General features: G+C 39.7%; 1 protein-coding gene and 1 long non-coding RNA gene across 2 annotated transcripts in view; one reads left to right on the forward strand and one right to left on the reverse strand.

Moving 5' to 3' along the window:
• LOC139186870 (uncharacterized) overlaps nt 1–25,749 on the forward strand; it is a 114,122-nt gene that overhangs the window by 52,154 nt on the left and 36,219 nt on the right. The gene's annotated exons all lie outside the window — the stretch shown is intronic.
• Nucleotides 143–5,674, reverse strand: LOC139186984 (ribosomal protein eL22-like). Its single transcript, XM_070802991.1, has 3 exons — nt 5,639–5,674; nt 4,233–4,468; nt 143–272 (listed from the first exon to the last, which is right to left on the reverse strand). Exons 1-3 carry the CDS (start codon nt 5,672–5,674, stop codon nt 143–145), a joined length of 402 nt encoding a protein of 133 aa, XP_070659092.1.

A 25,749-nucleotide genomic window follows, 5' to 3' on the forward strand; every position in this document is an offset into this window, starting at 1 on the left:
AAATAAAAGAGATGAATGCTTAACATACAGAGTAATGTTTTTTATTCACTGATAAGCTAAAAGTCCATTTCAAGATGTTTCTTTCTTTTGTATGATTGATTTGTTTTATTAGCAAGCAAAGCCCTATAAAGGATGGCTTCATCTAGTCCTCAGACTCAGATTCACCTTCATCTTGACTAATCTGGAAGTAACAAAGCCCGTAGGTCTCCTTGTCAGATGCAACCACATGAAGCCAATCAAGAAGACTGTTCTTTTTAAGGTAACTCTTGGTTCAGTTCAGTTCAGTTCAGTCGCTCAGTCGTGTCCAACTCTTTGCGACCCCATGAATTGCAGCACACCAGGCCTCCCTGTCCATCACCAACTCCCGGAGTTCATTCAAACTCACATCCATCAGGTTGGTGATGCTATCCAGCCATCTCATCCTCTGTCATCCCCTTCTCCTCCTGCCCCCAATCCCTCCCAGCATCAAAGTCTTTTCCAATGAGTCAACTCTTCCCATGAGGTGGTCAAAGTACTGGAGTTTCAGCCTCAGCATCATTCCTTCCAAAGAACACCCAGGACTGATCTCTTTTAGAATGGACATCAGCAGATGAATGGATAAGAAAGCTGTGGTACATTTACACAATGGAGTATTACTCAGCCATTAAAAAGAATTCATTTGAATCATTTCTAATGAGGTGGATGAAACTGGAGCCTATTATACAGAGTGAAGTAAGACAGAAGGAAAAACACCAATACAGTATACTAATGCATATATATGGAATTTAGAAAGATGATAACAATAACCCTGTGTATGAGACAGCAAAAGTGACACTGATGTATGGAACAGTCTTATGGACTCTGTGGGAGAAGGAGAGGGTGGGATGATTTGGGAGAATGGCATTGAAACATGTAAAATATCATATATGAAACGAGATGCCAGTCCAGGTTCAATGCATGATACTGGATGCTTGGGGCTAGTGCACTGGGATGACCCAGAGGGATGGTATGGGGAGGGAGGAGGGAGGAGGGTTCAGAATAGGGAGCACATGTATACCTGTGATGGATTCATTTTGATATTTGGCAAAGCTAATACAATTATGTAAAGTTTAAAAATAAAAAAAAAATTTAAAAATGCAAAAAAAAAAAAAAAAAGAATGGACTGGTTGGATCTCCTTGCAGTCCAAGGGACTCTCAAGAGTCTTCTCCAACACCACAGTTCAAAAGTATCAATTCTTCGGTGCTCAGCCTTCTTCACAGTCCAATTCTCACATCCATACATGACTTCTGGTAAAACCATAGCCTTGACTAGATGGACCTTTGTTGGCAAAGTAGTATCTCTGCTTTTGAATATGCTATCTAGGTTTGTCTTAACTTTCTTTTCAAGGAGTAAGTGTCTTTTAATTTCATGGCTCCAATCACCATCTGCAGTGATTTTGGAGCCCCCAAAAATAAAGTCTGACACTGTTTCCACTGTTTCCCCATCTATTTGCCATGAAGTGATGGGACCAGATGCCATGATCTTAGTTTTCTGAATGTTGAGCTTTAAGCCAACTTTTTCACTCTTCTCTTTCACTCTCATCAAGAGGCTTTTGAGTTCCTCTTCACTTTCTGCCATAAGGGTGGTGTCATCTGCATATCTGAGCTTATTGATATTTCTCCCAGCAATCTTGACTCCAGCTTGTGCTTCTTCCAGCCCAGCGTTTCTCATGATGTACTCTGCATATAAGTTAAACAAGCAGGGTGACAATATACAGCCTTGATGTACTCTTTTCCTATTTGGAACCAGTCTGTTGTTCCATGTCCAGTTCTAACTGTTGTTTCCTGACCTGCATATAGGTTTCTCAAGAGGCAGGTCAGGTGGTCTGGTATTCCCATCTCTTTCAGAATTTTCCACAGTTTATTGTGATCCACACAGTCAAAGGCTTTGGCATAGTCAATAAAGCAGAAACAGATGTTTTTCTGGAACTCTCTTGTTTTTTCCATGATCCAGCAGATGTTGGCAATTTGATGTCTGGTTCCTCTGCCTTTTCTAAAACCACCTTGAACATCTGGAAGTTCACAGTTCACGTATTGCTGAAGCCTGGCTTGGAGAATTTTGAGCATTACTTTACTAGCATGTGAGATGAGTGCAATTGTGCGGTAGTTTGAGCATTCTTTGGCATTGCCTTTCTTTGGGATTGGAATGAAACTGACCTTTTTCAGTCCCATGGCCACTGCTGAGTTTTCCAAATTTTCTGGTATATTGAGTGCAGCACTTTCACAGCATCATCTTTCAGGATTTGAAATAGCTCCACTGGAATTCCATCACCTCCACTAGCTTTGTTCATAGTGATGCTTTCTAAGGCCCACTTGACTTCACATTCTAGGATGTCTGGCTCTAGGTGAGTGATCACACCATCATGATTATCTGGGTCGTGAAGATCTTTTTTGTACAGTTTTTCTGTGTATTCTTGCCACCTCTTCTTAATATCTTCTGCTTCTATTAGTTCCATACCATTTCTGTCCTTTATCTAGCCCATCTTTGCATGAAATGTTCCCTTGGTATCTCTAATTTTCTTGAAGAGATCTCTAGTCTTTCCCATTCTGTTTTCCTCTATTTCTTTGTATTGATCTTGAGGAAGGCTTTCTTATCTCTTCTTGCTATTCTTTGGAACTCTGCATTCATATGCTTATATCTTTCCTTTTCTCCTTTGCTTTTTGCTTCTCTTCTTTTCACAGCTATTTGTAAGGCCTCCCCAGACAGCCATTTTGCTTTTTTGCATTTCTTTTCCATGGTCTTGATCCCTGTCTCCTGTACAATGTCACGAACCTCAGTCCATAGTTCATCAGGCACTCTATCTATCAGATCTAGTCCCTTAAATCTATTTCTCACTTCCACTGTATAATCATAAGGGATTTTATTTAGGTCATACCTGAATGGTGTAGTGGTTTTCCCTACTTTCTTCAATTTAAGTCTGAATTTGGCAATAAGGAGTTCATGATCTGAGCCACAGTCATCTCCTGGTCTTATTTTTGCTGACTGTAGAGAGCTTCTCCATCTTTGGCTGCAAAGTATATAATCAATCTGATTTCAGTGTTGACCATCTGGTGATGTCCATGTGTAGAGTCTTCTCTTGTGTCATTGGAAGAGGGTGTTTGCTATGACCAGTGCGTTCTACTGGCAAAACTCTATTAGCTTTTGCCCTGCTTCATTCCGTATTCCAAGGCCAAATTTGCCTGTTACTCCAGGTGTTTCTTGACTTCCTACTTTTGCATTCCAGTTCCCTATAATGAAAAGGACATCTTTTTTGGGTGTTAGTTCTAAAAGGTCTTGGAGGTCTTCATAGAACCATTCAACTTCAGCTTCTTCAGCGTTACTGGTTGGGGCATAGACTTGATCACTGTGATATTGAATGGTTTGCCTTGGAAATGAATAGAGATCATTCTGTCATTTTTGAGATTGCATCCAAGTACTGCATTACAGACTCTTTTGTTGACCATGATGGCTACTCCATTTCTTCTAAGGGATTCCTGCCTGCAGTAGTAGATATAATGGTCATCTGAGTTAAATTCACCCATTCCAGTCCATTTTAGTTCACTGATTCCTAGAATGTTGACATTCACTCTTGCCATTTCCTGTCTGACCACTTCCGATTTGCCTTGATTCATGGACCTAACATTCCACGTTCCTATGCAATATTGCTCTTTACAGCATTGGACCTTGCTTCTATCACCAATCACATCCACAGCTGGGTATTGTTTTTGCTTTGGCTCCATCCCTTCATTCTTTCTGGAGTTATTTCTCCACTGATCTCCAGTAGCATATTGGGCACCTACTGACCTGGGGAGTTCCTCTTTCAGTATCCTATTATTTTGCCTTTTCATACTGTTCATCGGGTTCTCAAGGCAAGAATACTGAAGTGGTTGGCCATTCCCTTCTCCAGTGGACCACATTCTGTCAGACCTCTCCATCATGACCCGTCTGTCTTGGGTGGCCCCACGGACATGGCTTAGTTTCATTCAGTTAGACCAGGCTGTGGTCCATGTGATCAGATTGGCTAGTTTTCTGTGATTGTGGTTTCAGTCTGTCTGCCTTCTGATGCCCTCTTGCAACACTTACTGTCTTATTTGGGTTTCTCTTACCTTGGACGTGGCTTATCTCTTCACGACTTCTCCAGCAAAGTGCAGCTGCTGCTCCTTACCTTGGAGGAGGGGTATCTCCTCACCACCACCCCTCCTGACCTTGAACGTGGAGTAGCTCCTTTCAGCCAAGATACTTCAAATACCATTTCTTAGAAATGACCACGATTTTATTCTTGAAGCTTTTAGTGTGAACAACATTCCCAAGTTTTCCAGTGTTTCCATTCACTTTAACCTTTTCCTGCAGAAACTGTTGAAAATTTCCAGAATCAAAAATTCTATCTTCTACTGGATGAGTAAGATCTAAATTAAACTTCCAGGTTGACTTAGGCTTCTTGTCTTTCTTTCGCGCCACCTTGAAGGCTTGCTTGCATGATCAGAGCGCCAATTATATTCTGACTACACCTGTCATTGTTTACTAACTACTTCAAATTATAATATTTGTTCAGTAAATAACTATGTAAAATAAAACCTAATTAGAATATCTCTAATGGAAGATGTTCCCTATCAGTTCCTATTTTACTAGTCACCATGGAATGATGTTGCTATTATTTTTATAAGAAGGCAGACACAAATAAGCACTTCTTTAATGAGATCATTTGTTTTCTAGAGTGGACTTGATTCTGCTACTTATCTTTAATCTCCCCTATTTAAATTTCACAATATGAGTAATAGGTGTCCTTATTAACACGTTGAAGAAATTAGGTTTAATAAAAGGAAACTGTGTCCTACACATTGATCAATGCTTTCTCAGACTTTTGGATTTCTGAATACTTCTGTGTTCACAACACTTAAAATGTACTTGCATCCGCCTTAAAGGAAAGGAGAGGACGGATTGTGATGGCAGCACACGCGGTATTTCAGTTTTTATCGATCACACGTTCTAGAAGTTAAAACAACTTTGATTATCTGAAGGAAGAGTTAAGAAAAAATATTAAGAAATACATGATGCTGATAGGGAATTCATGTTTTGGCATTTACGATCCACATAAACCAGGTTCTAGAGTCACAGCTGATGCTACCAAATAAACCAGCTCCCTCCTCTGTATATCCTTTTCAGTTTCCCATGAATACCTAAAATCCAGCATGTCCCAAACCAAACCCATCACCTTCCACCTCCTCCCCCATCCCACCCACCCCCAAGCAAATGATCTTCTTCTCTGGGTACTCTGCTCATTGATTGGCATTTCTACCCAGCCCATTTCCCAAACCAGATATCTCACTTCATGTTCCCTCTCCTCCTACATCTAACCAAGACTTGAAAAATCTAAAATCAATAATTTGCAAATCTCCATTTTTAACATCCACCTGGCACTGCCTGAATTCAGGCCGCCATCCTTTGTCAACTTCACTTGAATTGACACAATGGTATATTGTCTCCAGTGCTGAGTGGTCCCTTTCAAGCTGTTGTTCTGTAAACTCTAGCAAGGTAATTTTTGGTTTAAGCGAGACTGATAGTGTTGCTTATCTGCTTATCAATCTTCAGGGGTTATTCTTGACTTCGGGAAGAATTCCACATTTCTTAGGAGGATCTCACTGTGCCAATGGTCTCTGCCACCTTCTTCACCTCCATCCCCCACCCCACCACACTGCTGACATGTTTCAGCCAGGATGGATGCTGTGTACTTCTTGCCGAGGACTCCGGCTTCCATCACTCTTGGTAGTCTGCACATGGTACTCTTGCTTCCTGGAAACCTTTGCTTCCCTTTACATCCATTTGAGTGAGTAATTTTTCAGATTTCAGCTTAACAATTGCTTGCCCTTGGAAGCCTTTCCTGATTTCTAGGACTAGGCTTTCCCTTATCTGCTTCCCCTACTGTTCAGTGACCTCTTTGAAGATCTGTGGTTCTGTTACTAAAATTACATCCTGCAGTCTGTCATAGAGCCCAGCATACAGTAATCGTTCAATAAATACTTATTGAAGTTATGGCATGTCTACCGGAAAAAGGAAATTGGGGGCATTTGCTGAATTGCTTCAGCAAATTACTTTGTCTCAATTATTCTGATATTTTGAGATGAAGCCTGAGAGAGACAGAGCGCATGTTCATACACGTCTAACTTGAGTGATTAGTGTTATTACTGTCAATCTTTCCTTATCTGAGTTTGGATGAATAAACAAGTCTTGCTCAGAGGCCAGAGAACTTAGAATAACTTCTGACTTTGAGAAGTCAAACCACTTACATTGGTCTTATATTGCTGTGTGACAAATTACCACAAAATCAGTGGACTTAACATAATACTCATTAATTAGCTCTTAGTTCTCTAGGTCAGAAGTCCAGCATGAACTGTCTGGGTTCTCTGCCCAGGGTACTACAAGGTAGACATTAAGATGTCAGCTGGATTGAATTTTCATCTTCATGCTCTAGGAAAAAAATCTTTCTTTTAATCTCATTCTTGTTGGCAGAATTCAATTCTTAATAATTGTAGAACTCAGGTTCCTGTTCCCTTGATGACTGTCAGCTCTCAGCTTCTAAAAGCCTTTGACATTCTTTGCCAGGTAGCCCCTTCCATATTCAAGTCAGTAAAGTGAGAGTGAAAATCACTCAATTGTGTCCGACTCTTTGTGACCCTATGGACTGTAGCCCACCAGGCTCCTCCCAGTCCATGCGATTTTCCAGGCAAGAACACTGCAGTGGGTTGCCATTTTCCTTCTCCCGGGGGATCTTTCCAACCTAGGGATTGAACCCAGGTCCCCTGCCTTGCAGGCCTGTGATGGTGTGGCCACTTATTTGCATGGTTGAATTGCTAACTTTCTTTTCTACTGTCAGCTGGAGAAAACTTTCTGCTTCTAAAGGGCTCATGTGTTTAGGTCAGGCCCACCCTCATACTCTTTCTTTCTTTTTTTTTTTTAATTTTATTGCAGTATAGTTGATTTACAACATTGCATTATTTTCTGGTATACAGCAAAGTGAATCGGTTATACATATACATATATCAATTCTTTGTAAGATTCTTTTCCCATGTATGTCATTACAGTATTGAGTAGAATTTCCTGTGCTCTATGGTAGGTCCTATCAGTTATCTATTTTTTTTTAATTGGAGGCTAATTACTTTATAATATTGTGGTGGTTTTTGCCATACATTCACATGAATCAGCCATGGTGTAGTAGTATGTATATGTCAACTCCAGTCTCCCAATTTATTCCTCTCCCACTTTCCCCCTTAGCAACTGAAAGTTTATTTTTTCTTTGTCATAAAGTCAGTTGATATGGGATCTTAATTACCTCTGCAAAACCCTTTCACAGCAGTACCTATATTAGTGTTTGAGTGACTAAATAAGAAGTATGAATATGCCAGGGTCCAAAAGTCTCCTGGGGCATTTCAGAATTTCGCCTGCCACATCAGCAAATTGTATAAAAAATAAAAATGATTGAAAACCAAATAGAAAATCTACAACAGAATTTGGTGCTCATAGTTGGATTTAGGTGGAGGGAGACATGTCCTAATAGTGATGTTTGATGTTATAGAATGAGGACCTTGTCCAATGCAAACATCAGTCAATGTAAATTGGAGGCTGTGTTATTGATTTAGCTCCACATTTCATAGCTTTCTCCCTCTCTCTGACTGGCCCTGGATGCATGTTTTACCAAATTCTTTATTTTTTCCCACTTGTCATTATTATCCTTGCTGCCATCATTTTCATTGCTACCATTCATTGAATATTTATTCTGCATCAGTGTGCCATGTATCTTTTCAATTCCTTCAGCAGCTCTTACTTAGTTATTACTGTGTTCATTTCATAAATTCACTTAAGACCATTCAGCACATAAGTGGCTGAAACTCTAGTTGTGCGACTCAAGTCCAGTATTTTATCTCAGTATCATGTCTGTGTCTTTCGAGATTGTGATAAACTAGATTCATTCAGGATCATGTGTTGGTAATATAAGGATCAGAATGCAGTACCTTGAAAATTCAAATTTTCTCCTTAAAACTTTTCATAAGTCAAGTCAGTAGCTAAAGACACATCCCACCTGCCTTCTGAGCAAATGGCTCTTATGGGCAGATAACACATCCCACGTTTATTTCCTCTGTCATGATCTGTTAATTATGAACTAAGTGACCGAATCATCTTAATAAAACCGGCCTCTGAATACTGAACTGTAAACTTGCATGAATCAGGATCATATGTCCTGTGAGGATTTTTTCTTTCTTTTTAAATTGAGTTTCACTTTAACATTCCCAGTAAAGTGTAACAATAGGATGCTCTGTTTCAAGAGTTTAGTCAGACCCAGCTGCTATGAAAATAATATGTTTGAGAAAATTGACTTGACATTTGATGGCCTTATGATTCTTCTGACAGGATATAATCAACTCATTAGGGAGAAACAGAAGCCTGCCTTGTGTTGCTACGTAATTCTGGGCATGACTGCATTCCCTCCAAGTTGGGTGGCTGAGCTTTCAGGGAAAACTAGGGCTCCGCTGCCTTGGGGCCAGCAGGCAAAGTGACTGAATTTATGTTCTTTTCCTCTGTCTACTGCCCTTGATCTGATGAGTGGGAAACTTTACTTTCTTAAGCCAACATTTTTTTTTTTTCTTCTTTTTCTTCTTTTCCTCTCCTGAAGTCTAAATTTATAACAAGGGCTGGGATTTAAAAGATTCTCTCAGCCTTCCCTCCACTCAGGAATCACTGGGGCAGCTCTCTTGGGAAAGTGATTAGAAGCAGGAAGTGGCAATTAGGATGCTTGATTTCAGTTCCCAGGACTATGGTGAGTTCTCTGTGGGCCTCTGACAGACTCATCTTAACTTCTCTGCTTACTCCCCTGCCATGAAACTCCAGCGTCCAACTCACTGCTGCTTTGTCCATGTTTTTCTCCAAATAGGCAGTTTGGAGGTAGGACAAGTCAACCATCTTTAGTGTCTAAATCTCAACTCCCTAGCACCCAGGAAGAGATGAAATTTCTTTAGGCCACATTTTCACATCTGTAAAGTGGGACCAAGAAGAACCACCTTGAAAAGCTATTGTGAGTGCCAGAGGAGATCACTTATAGGACTAGCAGGTTCTTGGTGTGGGACTTTTTTTTTTCCCCAGAGTTTAGCTTTTTTATTTATTTATTTTTCTTTAAAAAAATTTTTTTTTAAATTTTTTTATTTTTAAATTTTATTTTATTTTTAAACTTTACAAATTGTATTAGTTTTGCCAAATATCAAAATGAATCCACCACAGGTATACATGTGTCCCCCATCCTGAACCCTCCTCCCTCCTCCCTCCCCATACCATCCCTCTGGGTCATCCCAGTGCACCTGCCCCAAGCATCCAGTATCGTGCATCGAACCTGGACTGGCAACTCGTTTCATACATGATATTATACATGTTTCATTGCCATTCTCCCAAATCTTCCCACCCCCTCCCTCTGCAACAGAGTCCATAAGACTGTTCTATATATCAGTGTCTCTTTTGCTGTCTCGTACACAGGGTTATTGTTACCATCTTTCTAAATTCCATATATATGCGTTAGTATACTGTATTGGTGTTTTTCTTTCTGGCTTACTTCACTCTGTATAATAGGCTCCAGTTTCATCCACCTCATTAGTCTTAAATTCTACACTAGGTTTGTTTTCCTGGAACTTTCAGCAACTTATGTCTTTCTATTCAAGTGGTCAGTAAATATGCGCTTGACATTGTGTTACAAAAGGCCTCAAAATAAAGTAATCATACTAAATATGACATTGAATTATCGCAATGATGGTGATTTATATGTATTTCAGGATTTTTAGCTTACAAAGCTATTATTCAGTCTATTCTCAGTTATATAGGGTTCTGATTCACTGTATTATGGTATCACCAGAAGAGGAACTCTGTCTTTTGTGTCCTGAGCATCTAGGGAAGTTCCTAGTACATGGAACACATTCCTTGAAGATGTGCTAAATGAGTGAATTTAATAACTAAATGTCCTTCAAATATTTTTCAATCTCTATGCTTGACTTCCTCTTGTATTCTTTATACTGGGGATCAGCAAACTATAGCCTATGGACGAAATACTGCCTGCTGTCTGTTTTTGTAATAAAGTTGTATTTAAGCAGAACCATGCCCGTCCACTCTTGAGAAGGAAATGGCAACCCACGCCAGTATTCTTTCCTGGGAAATCTCATGAACAGAGGAGCCTGGTGGCCTACAGTACACGGGGTCGCAAAGACTCGGACATAACTTAGTGACTAAACAAACAGCAGCAATGCCCATCCATTACATATTGTCTATGGCTGATTTTGCACTACAGCACAGAATGAAACCGTTGTGACAGGGACTGTATAGACTGCAAAATATTTACTATTTTCTTTTTCCAGTTTTTGCTTTGTAACCCCTACTCATCCTTATTGAATTTATTTATATGACTTCCTTTCTGGAATGACTCCTTTGAAGTTTCCTAGTTTGGTTAGTTACTCCTGGTCATGGGCCTAGGTCTAGGTCTAGTTGCTTCTTGTACTTTTCCTGTTAAAGCACTGATCAGCACTTTGCACATTAAGAAACCCACCTTATTAGGGATTACTTGATTTGTCCCGAATAATACCAGTAAGTAGAGAGAATGGATTTGCTCTGAGATATATCTGAATCCAAGGGTTACTTTCTTTCTACTACACCTTGTTCAGTTGCTAAGTTGACTTTTTGTGACCTCATAGACTACAGCACTCTAGGCTTCCCTGTCCTTCACCATCTCCCGGAGTTTACTCAAACTCATGTCTGTTGACTCGGTGATCCTATTCAACCATCTCTTACTCCATCTTCTCCTCTTTTCTTCAGTCTTTCTGAGCATCAGGGTCTTTTCCAATGAGTTGGCTCTTCGCATCTGGTGGCCAAAGTATTGGAGCTTCAGCTTCAGCATCAGTCCTTCCAGTGACTATTCAGAATTGTTTTGCTTTAGGATTGACTGGTTTGATCTCCTTGCAGTCCAAGGGATTCTCAAGAGTCTTCTCTAACACCACAATTTGAAATCAACAGGTCTTTGGCTCTCATTCTTCTTTATGATCCACCTCTCACATTTGTACATGACTATTGGGAAAACCATAGCTTTGACTATATAGACCTTTACTGCCAATGTGAGGTCTCTGCTTTTTAATATGCTGCCCAGGTTTTTCATAGATTTTCTTCCAAGGAGCAAGTGTCTTTTAATTTTATGGCTGTAGTCAGTCTTCAGTGATTTTGGAGACCAAGAGAATAAACTCTATCCCTGCTTTCTCTCTTTCCTCTTCTATTTGCCATGAAGTGATGGGACTGAATGCCATTATCTTAGTTTTTTTAATGTTGAGTTTCAAGCCACCTTTTTCACTCTACTCTTTTACCCCCATCAAGAGTCTCTTTAGTTCCTCTTCGCTTTCTTCCATTAGAGTGGTATCATCTGCATATCTGAGGTTGTCGATATTTCTCCCGGCAATCTTGATTCCAGCTTGTGATTCATCCAGCTGGCATTTCACATGATGTACTCTGTTGCTGCCAAGTCACTTTAGTCGTGTCCGACTCTGTGCGACCCCATAGACGGCAGCCCACCAGGCTCCACCATCCCTGGGATTCTCCAGGCAAGAATATTGGAGTGGGCTGCCATTTCCTTCTCCAATGCATGAAAGTGAAAAGTGAAAGTGAAGTCGCTCGGTCATGTCTGACTCTTCATGACTCCATGGACTGCAGCCTACCAGGCTCCTTCGTCCATGGGATTTTCCAGGCAAGAGTACTGGAGTGGGGTGCCATTGCCTTCTCTGTGATGTACTCTACATATACATAAAATAAGCAGCGTGACAATATACAGCCTTGTTGTACTCCTTTCCCAATTTTGGACCAGTCATTTGTTCCATGTCCAGTTCTAACTGTTGCTTCTTGATTCAAATATAAACATATACCCCCTCTTTTTTGGATTTCTTTCCCATTTATGTCACCCCAGAGCATTGAGTAGAGTTCCCTGGGCTATAGATTAAATAGATAACTAACAAGTAGGTTTTTGTTATCTATCTTATACATAGTATCAATAGGGTATATGTGTGAATCCCAGTCTCTCAATTCATTCTTCCCCTCTCTCCCTTTCAAACCTGGTGTCCATACTTTTGTTCTCTCTGTCTGTGTCTCTCTTTCTGCTTTGCAGATAAGATAATATATACCATTTTTATAGATATCACATATATGCATTAACACACAATATTTGTTTTTCTGACTTCACTCTGTATGGTGGTCTCTAGGTCCATCCATATGTCTACAAGTGGCACAATTTTGTTCCTTTTTATGGTTCAGTAATATTCTGTTGCATACATGTACCACCTATTCTTTATCCATCAGTCTGTTGATAAACATTTAGGCTGCGTCCATGTCCTGTCTATTGTAAACAGTGCTGTAATATTGGGGTGGATGGGTCTTTTTTGTTTTTGTTTTGTTTTTGTTTTTTTTTGTTCTAGCTCTGTGAAGAATACTGTTGGTAGCTTGATAGGGATTGCATTGAATCTATAAATTGCTTTGGGTAGTATACTCATTTTCACTATATTGATTCTTCCAATCCATGAACATGGTATATTTCTCCATCTATTAGTGTCCTCTTTGATTTCTTTCACCAGTGTTTTATAGTTTTCTATATATAGGTCTTTAGTTTCTTTAGGTAGATATATTCCTAAGTATTTTATTCTTTTTGTTGCAATGGTGAATGGAATTGTTTCCTTAATTTCTCTTTCTGTTTTCTCATTATTAGTGTATAGGAATGCAAGGGATTTCTGTGTGTTGATTTTATATCCTGCAACTTTACTATAATCATTGATTAGTTCTAGTAATTTTCTGGTGGAGTCTTTAGGGTTTTCTATGTAGAGGATCATGTCATCTGCAAACAGTGAGAGTTTTACTTCTTCTTTTCCAATTTGGATTCCTTTTATTTCTTTTTCTGCTCTGATTGCTGTGGCCAAAACTTCCAAAACTATGTTGAATAGTAGTGGTGAAAGTGGGCACCCTTGTCTTGTTCCTGACTTTAGGGGAAATGCTTTCAATTTTTCACCATTGAGGATAATGTTTGCTGTGGGTTTGTCATATATAGCTTTTATTATGTTGAGGTATGTTCCTTCTATTCCTGCTTTCTGGAGAGTTTTTATCATAAATGGGTGTTGAATTTTGTCAAAGGCTTTCTCTGCATCTATTGAGATAATCATATGGTTTTTGTTTTTCAATTTGTTAATGTGGTGTATTACATTGATTGATTTGCGGATATTGAAGAATCCTTGCATCCCTGGGATAAAGCCCACTTGGTCATGGTGTATGATCTTTTTAATGTGTTGTTGGATTCTGATTGCTAGAATTTTGTTTAGGATTTTTGCATCTATATTCATCAGTGATATTGGCCTGTAGTTTTCTTTTTTTGTGGGATCTTTGTCAGGCTTTGGTATTAGAGTGATGGTGGCCTCATAGAATGAGTTTGGAAGTTTACCTTCCTCTGCAATTTTCTGGAAGAGTTTGAGCAGGATAGGTGTTAGCTCTTCTCTAAATTTTTGGTAGAATTCAGCTGTGAAGCCATCTGGACCTGGGCTTTTGTTTGCTGGAAGATTTTTGATTACAGTTTCAATTTCCGTGCTTGTGATGGGTCTGTTAAGGTTTTCTATTTCTTCCTGGTCGAGTTTTGGAAAGTTGTACTTTTCTAAGAATTTGTCCATTTCTTCCTCGTTGTCCATTTTATTGGCATATAATTGTTGATAATAGTCTCTTATGATCCTTTGTATTTCTGTGTTGTCTGTTGTGATCTCTCCATTTTCGTTTCTAATTTTATTGATTTGATTTTTCTCCCTTTGTTTCTTGATGAGTCTGGCTAGTGGTTTATCAATTTTATTTATCCTTTCAAAGAACCAGCTTTTGGCTTTGTTGATTTTTGCTATGGTCTCTTTTGTTTCTTTTGCATTTATTTCTGCTCTAATTTTTAAGATTTGTTTCCTTCTACTAACCCTGGGGTTCTTCATTTCTTCCTTTTCTAGTTGCTTTAGGTGTAGTGTTAGGTTATTTATTTGACTTTTTTCTTGTTTCTTGAGGTGTGCCTGTATTGCTATGAACTTTCCCCTTAGGACTGCTTTTACTGTGTCCCACAGGTTTTGGGTTGTTGTGTTTTCATTTTCATTCGTTTCTATGCAAATTTTGATTTCTTTTTTGATTTCTTCTGTGATTTGTTGGTTATTCAGCAGGGTGTTGTTCATCCTCCATATGTTGGAATTTTTAATAGTTTTTCTCCTGTAATTGAGATCTAATCTTACTGCATTGTGGTCAGAAAAGATGCTTGGAATGATTTCTATTTTTTTGAATTTACCAAGGCTAGCTTTATGGCCCAGGATGTGATCTATCCTAGAGAAGGTTCCGTGTGTGCTTGAGAAAAAGGTGAAATTCATTGTTTTGGGATGAAATGTCGTATAGATATCAATTAGGTCTAACTGGTCTATTGTATCGTTTAAAGTTTGTGTTTCCTTGTTAATTTTCTGTTTAGTTGATCTATCCATAGGTGTGAGTGGGGTATTAAAGTCTCCCACTATTATTGTGTTATTGTTAATTTCTCCTTTCATACTTGTTAGCATTTGTCTTACATACTGCGGTGCTCCCGTGTTGGGTGCATATATATTTATAGAGTTTTTTCTGCGTATATGCCCATCTTCCATTGATCCTTTTTCATTGCCCACTTCCCACAATATACTATGAATTCAATTACCTAAATATTCATAGAATATGGGCACATTAATAGAAAGTGGAATATTTGATTCCACAATTATTCACTGAACACCTGGTATGTCATAGGCTCTGTGGCACTTCTCTCCATGACATGTGACACTGTCTTCATTTATGCTCTCATTACATTTTATCTGGATTAAGAGTATTATTTTGTGACTGACTGAGGCTATTTAAAGGGCTTAGACTAGATAAGTAAGGATTAGTTGACAAGAAAACCAATTAGACTAGGTCAGACTGTACATTCTTTTATCATAAGTTGACATCTTTGATTTATAATTAGAACCACATTTGATTCTAATCTATTTATATGGGATCCATGCTGAGGAAAAAATATCACATAGATGATGAGTTAGAAAGTTAAGAGCCAGTTGCCTTACAGTGATTGGAATGAGACAGTTACTCAAGTATTTTCTACTAGTTACAAGCACCAAAACAGCCAAATGAATTGGTATAGATTTCCATCTATCCAGTTCTAAAACATCCATTATATTGATTGTAGTAGATCAATACTGGGGTCCTTCTTTCCTATTAACTGTGAAGGAAACATTCATATCTGTTCTCTCCTGGCCTACATTGTTGTCTAAAAATAGGGTAAGTGCTTAGGGACCTTATGTCAAAAGTAATAAAAGTGACTAGAAATAGCCCGCTTTTGAGTATGATATAGTAATAGGTTGCCTCATTGTGAGTAACAAGACCCATTACCATATTCTGGTGGTGAGTGCATGACCAGGAGCAAGTCACTTAAGTTCTTTGAGGCTCAGTTTTTGTTGTTTTTAAATTGATATATAGTTGTTCACAATGTTGTGTTGGTTTCTGTTGTATAGCAAAGTGAATCAGCCACAAGCACACACATATCCCTTTTTACTCGTATTTTCTTCTAATTTAGGTCACTACAGAGCATTGAGTAGATTTCCCAGTGCTACACAGTAGATTCTTATTCAATTCAGTTCAGTAGCTCAGTCATGTCCTACTCTTTGCAACCCCAGGGACTACAGCACACCAGGCTTCCCTGTTCATCACCAGCTCCCAGAGCTTATTCAAACTCATGTCCATCAAGTCGGTGATGCCATCCAACCATCTCATCCTCTGTCATCCCCTTCTCCCACCTTCAATCTTGCTCAGCATCAGCGTCTTTTCAAATGAGTCAGTTTTTTGCATCAGGTGGCCAAAGTATTGGAGCTTCAGCTTCAGCATCAGTCCATCCAATGAATACTCAGGACTGATTTCCTTTAGGATGGACTGGCTGGATCTCCTTGCAGTCTCAGAGACTCTCAAGAGTCTTCTCCAACACCACAGTGCAAAAGCATCAATTCTTCGGTGCTCAGCTTTCTTTATGGTCCAGTTCTCACATCCATACATGACTACTTAAAAAACCATAGCTTTAACTAGATGGACCTTTGTCAGTAAAATAATGTCTCTGCTTTTTAACATATTGTCTAGGTTTGTCATAAGATTCTCTTTAGTGATCTCTTTTATACATAGTAGTGTATGCATGTCAATCCCAATCTCCCAATCCATCCTGGCCCCCTTTCCTGCTTTGGTATCAATGAATTTGTTTTTTACATTGGTGTCTCCTTTTCTGTTTTGTAAATAAGATAATCTATTGAGCCTCAGTTCTGCCCTCTATAAGCTGAGGTTAACTGCCTGACATCTTTACAATATAATTCCTAGTAGCATATAAAATATATGTGAAAACATTTAAAGATTGTAAGCATTTTACATGAAAAGTTGATTATGTCTTTTCTGAGGATTCTATTTAAGTGTGTAAGTTCAAGCCTCTGGTTACTTAACCTCTAAAATGATGTTTCCTCACTTTGCTTAATGGGAATAATAGTACCCCAGAAATCTGCAATGAGGTATAAATGTGATGCTCAATAATTGTTAATCCCTCAATATTCTCTCCTTGTAAGATGTATCCTTATGAATGTGACTGATCAAAATATCAAATGCAAATTTTAGTACTGCTTCTATTTTATTAGCCCAGGTAATCTAAATTTAAATTTAAGCAAAGCAAGCATTATTTGAAGGAATTGTAATTCTGGTTATTTTATTGGCTCGTCAAGGTGTATCTAACTGAAGATGTCCTTAATGACTATTTTCCATTTGATGTTAGAGTTGATTGAGAGGTGGAAAAAATAATTAAGATGTAGAAAGCGAGCTGTCAGCTTTATTATTGATAGATCTACTGGCTTAGGTGCATGAGCAAATAACTTTGATATTCCACACATGAAATGGAATTATTCAGTCATAGATATAAGCAGACAATTTAAAGACTGTCCCACCTCTAGAAAACTCCTCAAGTAAATTTAGGGCACAGAGGGTGATACAAGGTATGTTTTTCCTTGTGGGCAGATGGCTTCCAATAAAAGAGAGATAAGATCAAGAATCTGAAACACATATAACCAATCATTTATCTCAAAATTTAATCTAGATTCAATACCTTACAGTAAAATATTCAATATCTTACAGTAAAAATCCCATCATATGTTTTTGTAGAAATTGATAAGATGATTTTAAAATATACAGAGAACACTGAAGGACTTAAAATCCCCCAGAAAACTTTGGATCAGAATAAAGTTCCATGTTTTTCCACCATATATATATATATGGTGGCACCAGACATACGGTGTGTGTGTATATATATATATATATATTTTTTTATATATATATACACACCATCCAAGAAAATGATCTTATGCATATCCCATTGTTTAATGTTGACAAAGAACAACAATCCAGAGTGGCATGTTAATGCCCTAGAAGACAACCACAGTGCATGTCCTTGGCACACTGAATCTTGAAAACTCTAAGAAGCAACACAATAGAAGAAGGAAGTTCAGAAAGGGGATAATCCTCAGTGTAATATGGGGCTTTATCGTCTTCTTCTTAAAGAGGCTGTAAAGATGTTGTTGTTTAGTCACCCAGCCATATTTGACTCTCTTTGCAACCCCATGGACTGCAGCATACCAGTCTCCTCTATCCATGAAATTTCCCAGGGAAGAATACTGGAGCGGGTTGCCATTTCCTTCTCCAGGGGATCTTCCTGACCCAGGGCTCAAACCTGCAGCTCCTGACGCATCTCCTGAATGGCAGGCAGATTCGTTACCACTAAACCATGGGGGAAGCACAGTGTGAGGATGATAAGCCTGCATTACATCCCCAGTTGAGAAATCAGGAATCATGATCTCAGAGAGGTTTTCTCAAAGTCACAGAGTTAGTGAGCGGATAGACATCATATGTTCAAAATGGTAGTTTTGGGGTTTTCTCATTTTCTCTCTGCAGTAAATGGTGTGGAAAGGCATGCCTCTCTATCATGGCAGGATTACTCGTATTCGTTACAGTTAACTACTTAAATGAAAAAAATAACTCAGCATTTTCTTGTCTAGCTGTTTCCTGGACTAAGACACACTACCTCATGTTTTATTTCCTTATAGGTGGTGGGCCTTCAGATGTTGCAAGTGACTATCTAAATATATGAATATTATGAGGACAGTCAACACAGTTGGAATGTTCCATGACACAGACCCAGTAACCACTCTCCATCAGGAATGTTCCACATTTACTATCTTACTGTCCTTTATTTCTGAGCATGTGTCATTTAAAAATAGATGCTCATTAAGTCTGTGAAGACTCACCCTTCAAGTATTAAGGTCTCAGATATTCTTGGCACATATTGTTTTGGCGATGTACACAAGAGAGATGCTTGTTCCAGGCAGGGCAGCCAGTGGACCGTTCTGGAAGGCTGGTTGCCCCCAGTGAGTGATCTGAGAGAAGGGGATTGGTGTCAGGAGCCTGCAGATAGGATTTATGATCCCAGGGAAATTGCGGTGCCTGCTGAAAGCCTTCAGAAGAGGAGCCAGTGCGGAGAGGTCGTTTTCACTTCTCATGCTCACTTGAGCCTGGTAAATTTGGAGACGCATGTTGCTAACTCTATTTTAAAGACAAGGAAACTGAACACCAGTGATATTACAGAGCTTACCCAGTCTCACAGAGATATCAGTGGCAGAGTTGGCATTTGAACCCATGTCTGCCTTAAGCTGAAGACAATGTCCTTCGTGGCTCCAACCCATGGCCTCCCCACTGTTGATGAATGCCGTGACCTCAGCAGTGTCCTGGGTATCAGTGCTCTGAATAGCATCATCAGTGTGAAGTGAAAAAAAAAACAACAACAACAACAACAAAAACTGGATCAGTATCCAGGCATCTTTCATCTTGGTGTCTCAGGCAACATGTCTTCAAAGAAAACAGCCTTGAGAAGGAAGGAAACAGACGAGGCCCTGTCTCTGCTGCTAACTGTGATCTTGGGAAAGAAAGTCACTCCATGTCTCTGAGCTTTGATCATTTCATCTTCTGACATGGATCTCTTGACGTCACAAGGCTATTGTGAGTACTAAATAGAGTCTCAGATGTGGAGGGATGGTAAAAACATGGGATATGCTTGATTCATTCAGGACCATGACTCACAATAACTCAGAAAAATTGGGGGGTGGTGATGATCATTTCTCTGATCCCCACTCTGTGCTTTGTTCCCACTCTGTGATCACACTTCCTGCCCCATGGCTACCACATGGCTAGTGCTTTTAACCATACCCCCAGTTGATACATTGGAGTACAGGTAATCTAGCTTCCAGTGTCAGAAGCTGACAGATTAATTCTAGGATGTTAATAATTGACAACCCAAACCTCACCAGTGCTTGTACATTGAATTCTTCTAAAACAGGGATTCGTAATCTGAAGTCCCATTCATTCACAGGCTTCAGGGAGCCAATAAAGCATCTACAGTTGCACGAACAATTGTATATGTCCATATGTGACTCTTTCTGGGTAGTGGCTTGAGTTTCTGTCAGATACTTAAAAGTCTCAGTGAACCCAAATAGTTAAACATTTGTTCTAGCGTATATAGTTTCATGACCATGTGACAGTCACCTAAGTTAGAATCTCCATCACCTTCAGCTCTTGCTGCTCTGTCATAAGCAGTATCCAGTGTATCACTGAGTCCTACCTTGTGAATTCTCCAAAAGTGTAATTTTCCTCCAAGCTTACTTTAATCATTGAGACTTTCATCATCTGTCATCAGGACTACTGAAATATTTGAAATGGTCTTCCTGCCTCTACTCTTGGTACCTCTGAGTGATCTTCTGCAGTCTTGTCACATGGACCTTCCCAAAACACACATATAACCTGCTGCTGCTGCTGCTGCTAAGTCATGTCAGTCGTGTCCGACTCTGTGCGACCCCATAGACGGCAGCCCACCAGGCTCCCCTGTCCCTGGAGTTTTCCAGGCAAGAATATTGGAGTGGGTTGCCATTTTCTTCTCCAATTCATAAAAGTGAAAAGTGAAAGTGAAGTTGCTCAGTCGTGTCTGACTCTTCACGACCCCATGGACTGTAGCCTACCAGGCTCCTCCATCCATGGGATTCTCCAGGCAAGAGTACTGGAGTGGGGTGCCATTGCCTTGTCCGAACCTGATGCTACTCTGCTTCTACTGGCTTCCTAACATCTGCAAGCCAACCTTCTTCATATTTCATGGCCTTCAAGACCCCTGACTGCCTGGTTCTAGTCTAGCATTTAAGTTGTGTGTGTGTGTGTGTGTGTGTGTGTGTGTGTGTGTGTGTGTGTGTGTGTGTGTTCAGTTGTGTCCAACTCTTTGTGACCCCATGGATGGTTGCAGAGAGACTCTGCCAGGCTCTTTTGTCCATGGAATTTTTCAGGCAAGAATACTGGAGTGGGATGCCATTTCCTCCTCTAGGGGATCTTCCTGACCCAGGGATAGAATCAGTGTCTCTTGCATCTCCTGAACTGGCATGAGGATTCTTTACCAGGATATATCTCCCAACTACCTTTTACGAACTCTATGAACTCTATAACAGGTGGTTCCACACTGTTATATAGGATTGGCAAGAAAGTTCATTCGGGTTTCCCTATAACATTTTACAGAAAAACCTGAATGAGCTTTTTGGCCAATCCCAATATGATTTTGCTCTTTCCTCTGTCTGGAATACCCTTTACCTTATACAGTTAGCAAAGTACTTCTCAGTCTTCAGGGCCCAGTATTACAATGTCATGTCCATCATGAAGTCTTCTTATCTCCTGCTGGAAGAGTGAGTCATTCCTTCCTTCATATTCCAAATCTCATCTCTTACATGGTTGTTTCTACCAAATTATATTTCCTTAATTCTGTAGATTTCTCCTTCCCCTACCATATTCTGACCTTCACATTGTCAGAGGTGACCAGGATGAGCAAAGCTGGTCTTTGGTAATAAACAGTTCACAGTGTTACAGTTTCTAAGTAAAAGTTTGTTGAATAAAAAAATCAATAGTCTCAGAATTAATGTTGAAGAAGTAGGCAAACTGAAGACAACAGGAAGTGGGACCTGGGGTCAGTTTTTACTACACTTGACAAATCACATGTCACACTGGTTACTGCTTTGATTTGTAAAATTGGAGCAGAATGTCCATAATTGTGTATTGAAAATGGTTGGGTCAGTGCATAGAGGCCTGTATATTGGAAAGGGTATTGAATTAGGAGTTAGGAACCTTTGATCTTAGTATCAGCCTGCTATCAACTCCTTATCTGGCTTTGGCCAAATTTTTTTGTGTGTGTCTAAGGGTCTCAGTGTTCTTAACAATATAATACTGAGCCAGAATGTCTCTCAGATCACTTCTAGCACTGAAATTTTATGATCCTAAGAAAATAAGCTATAACCCTACACTCTGGCCTGGTTTCCTGTGTTTCCCAAAGAGAAATGGAGATATGAAAACTACCACACCTCAGTGAAAAATATATCTTTTAATTTGAGGATCTTCTCAGGTGACTCAGTGGTAAGAATCTGCTTGCCATGCAGGAGACCCAGGTTTGGTCTTTGGGTCGAGAAGATCCCCCTGGAGAAGGAAATGGCTACCCACTCCAGCATTCTTGCCTGGGAAATCCCACGGACAGTGGAACTTGGAGGGCTACAGTCCATGGGGTTGCAATGAGTCGGACACAACTTAGTGACTAAACAGCAGCAGCAGGAGGCAGTGGGGGGGAACATCTTGGTGGGGCTGGTCTGGGGTACTGTCAGTTCAGTTCAGTGGCTCAGTCGTGTCTGACTCTTTGCTGCCCCATGGACTGCAGCATGCCAGGCTTCCCTGTCCATCACCAACTCCTGGAGCTTGCTCAAACTCATGTCCATTGAGTCGGTGATGTCATCCAATCATCCTATCCTCTGTCATCCCCTTCTCCTCTTGCCTTTAATCCTTCCCAGCATCAGGGTCTTTCCCAATGAGTCAGTTCTTCACATCAGGTGGGCAAAGTATTGGAGTTTCAGCATCAGTCTTTCCAATGAATGTTAGGACTGATTTCCTTTAGGATTAATTGATTTGATCTCCTTGCAGTCCAAGGACTGCACCACAAGTCCAACACCACAAGATATCTCAATTGTGTGAAACCCTGACATTAGTGTCTAATTTCCCACAAAAGCTTTTATGAGTCTCTTTTGAGTCAAAGATCCCCTGTAAGACCATCTAGAATTATGACTCAGGCTTGGTAAATTAATAGGAGGGTCAAGAGGACCAAGAACTATGGCAGGAATCAAGATCTTAAATCTGGACCACACTCCAAATCTGGCCGGGGTCCTTGGAACATATAAGCATGAATCACAGGTCCTCTTAAAGAGACTGGGTGGGGTGAAATAGTAATATTTATCTATGTGTTCCAGGATATTTCTTTCATGATGATAAAAATTCTAGTATTAATGGGTTAGTAGAATCCCATGGACAGAGGAGCCTGGCAGGGCTGTAGTCCATGGGGTCATAAAGAGTGGGACCTGATTGAGGGACTGACACTTTGACTTTCACAAAAGGATACTAGACCTATTTCAACTGTGTCAGCTCTCTTTGGGTGATCATGTAATCTCTGAATCTTTGACACAGCCTTGAAGAGCCAACAAAGAAACAAACAGAAAATCTCTTAGGTGGCGCAAATGCATATTAACACTTTTGTTTTAAAATAATTTGGTTTATTTTTGGCTGTGCTGGGTCTTCATTGCTGCCTGGGCTTTTCTCTAGTCACGGTATGTGGCCTTCTCATTGCGGTGGATACTCTGGTTGTGGAGGTCTGGCTCTGGGGTGTGCAAGCGTCAGTGGCTGTGGCTCCCGGGCTCCAGAGCATAGTCTTGGTAGTTGAGGCACAGGGGCTTAGTTGCTCCACAGCATGTGGGATCTTGCTGGATCAGGGATTGAACCTGTGTCTCCTGCATTGGCTGGTGGATTTTTTACCACTGAGCCGCCCAGGAAGCACTACTGATTGTATTTTAAAAAGTAGTTTGGTGTGCAGAAGCTTTTAAGGTTAATTAGGTCCCATTTGTTTATTTTTGTTTTTATTTCCAATATTCTGGGAGGTGGGTCATAGAGGAAAAATGGGCCAAAGAACTAAATAGACATTTCTCCAAAGAAGACATACAGATGGCTAACAAACACATGAAAAGATGCTCAACATCACTCATTATCAGAGAAATGCAAATCAAAACCACTATGAGGTACCATTTCACACCAGTCAGAATGGCTGCGATCCAAAAGTCTACAAGCAATAAATGCTGGAGAGGGTGTGGAGAAAAGGGAACCCTCTTACACTGTTGGTGGGAATGCAAACTAGTACAGCCACTATGGAGAACGGTGTGGAGATTCCTTAAAAAACTGGAAATAGAACTGCCTTATGATCCAGCAATCCCACTGCTGGGCATACACACTGAGGAAACCAGAAGGGAAAGAGACACGTGTACCCCAATGTTCATCGCAGCACTGTTTATAATAGCCAGGACATGGAAGCAACCTAGATGTCCATCAGCAGATGAATGGCTAAGAAAGATGTGGTACATATACACAATGGAGTATTACTCAGCCATTAAAAAGAATACATTTGAAGCAGTTCTAATGAGGTGGATGAAACTGGAGCCTATTATACAGAGTGAAGTAAGCCAGAAGGAAAAACATAAATACAGTATACTAACGCATATATATGGAATTTAGAAAGATGGTAACAATAACCCTGTGTACGAGACAGCAAAAGAGACACTGATGTATAGAACAGTCTTATGGACTCTGTGGGAGAGGGAGAGGGTGGGAAGATTTGGGAGAATGGCATTGAAACATGTATAATATCATGTATGAAATGAGTTGCCAGTCCAGGTTTGGTGCACGATACTGGATGCTTGGGGCTAGTGCACTGGGGCGACCCAGAGGGAGGGTATGGGGAGGGAGGAGGGAGGAGGGTTCAGGATGGGGAACACATGTATACCTGTGGTGGATTCATTTTGATATTTGGCAAAACTAATACAATTTTGTAAAGTTAAAAAAAAAAAAAAGTAGTTTGATCTTTTAAACAGAATATAAATACTTAAAATGAGCTTGTCAGAGCTGTATTGTAATTCCAGCTTTGACACTTATTAATTGGTCATTTTAGCCAAGTCACCTACCCTCAGTGGGCTTCCAATTTCCCTGCATTGTGAAAGTCAAAATAATAATTTGAACCTTATTGTGAAAGGTAAAAAAAAAAACAAGTACCAAACACAGGGCTTGACGTATGGAAAGTTATCAATGAATATGTAAACGAGCTGTAAAAACAGTAGTAGAGGATTAAAAAAATGAGTCTTTATTGCATAAAAGAAGTAAGCCTCAACCTCATCTTCATATATATTAATCTAACTACTTTAGGTCATAACCATTATTGCATGAGGTAATGAGATTCGGAAGGACACAGTTTCCATGGAAAATTCCACAGTCCTAATAACTTCAAAATTTTACAACTTAAAATATGAAACCAGTTGGAATGGATGGAAAGTTCCTCAGAAATCTAGTATCTCTCTTTTTTTTTTTTCCTTTTTGAATTTATTTACTTTAAACAAAGCACTAACTCTGTGCTGGGAATACTATTTCTGTCTCTCTCTATTTGAAGCATGATATGCTTTAGGAACTTTTTTGAATTTTAGTAGCTTTTTAATGTACAATTTTTTCTTTGATCTATTGTTTGTGGTGTCTAAAATGCTCATTTAATTCTGCCTGCCATGTATTATTATTTAAATGTTTCATGCTTTTATCTAATCATTTTGTTGTCTAATATTTCTTGAATAGTACAGAGTACTCTAAAGGGAAAAAAAGGTGAACTGTGAATGGATTGGCTATATCCTGGAGAAATATAAACACACACTCTTCTGGGTTTCCCAGGTGATGCAGTGGTAAAGACTCCTCCTGTCAATGCAGGAGACACAGGAGATGCAAGTTCAATCCCTGGCTTGGGAAGATCCCCCAGAGAAGGAAATGGCAATCCACACCAGTATCCTTGCTTGGAAAATCCCGTGGACAGGGGAGCCTGGTGGGCTTGCCGTCCATTGGGTCTCAAAGAGTTGGATACAACTTAGTGCCTGAACATGTACACACACAGACTTCTATGTGCAACAAACAAAATATTTAAATGCAATTTCAGGATTTAATAGCTCTGAAGCCATTCATGCACTTAAAGACCACTGCTAAGAATTCCGTTCTAGATGATGACTTTTGTCTAGAAATTCACACTTCCCCATCCTCCACACTCTGCTTTGAAGCCCACCTAAAATGAAATGTGATCTTCCAAATCTATGTAAAAAGGGCACTTGTTTTTTACTTATCAGTCAATGTCAACATTATCTACACATATTCCCTGCTATTAATTTGAGAGACATTAATTTTGGGCCCAATACTAATGAATAATTTCTTTAGTAAAGGAGGGAAATATTCAAAGTTTGAAATGACCATGATTTTAGAGGTGTTTTGTTTTTTTCACAAATTCTCATATTATTAATAATAACAACAGTAATAATTTGTGTAGTGGGTTTCAGTTTTCAGAGCTTTTGTCTCTGATTTATTCCACTCTCAACAACCTTATGAGGTGGTAAGAGTGGACATTTGTTGATTTATGACTGTCCAGCATCCATTAATTTGAGGGACCTAAGTAGCCCCCACTTTGTACAATT

This window comes from Bos indicus, chromosome 14, assembly GCF_029378745.1.
Source record: "Bos indicus isolate NIAB-ARS_2022 breed Sahiwal x Tharparkar chromosome 14, NIAB-ARS_B.indTharparkar_mat_pri_1.0, whole genome shotgun sequence".
NCBI classification, from domain to species: Eukaryota; Metazoa; Chordata; class Mammalia; order Artiodactyla; family Bovidae; genus Bos; species Bos indicus.

Coding starts and splice junctions, on each gene's coding strand:
- LOC139186984 (XM_070802991.1), bottom strand. CDS start 5,674: ATGGAGGTGAAGAAGGTGGCAGAGACCATTGGCACA. Junction 4,469..5,638: donor TGGCAGAGACCATTGGCACA/GTGAGATCCTCC, acceptor TGATCATGCAAG/CAAGCCTTCAAGGTGGCGCG. Junction 273..4,232: donor AAATGGTATTTGAAGTATCT/TGGCTGAAAGGA, acceptor TGAACTGAACTG/AACCAAGAGTTACCTTAAAA.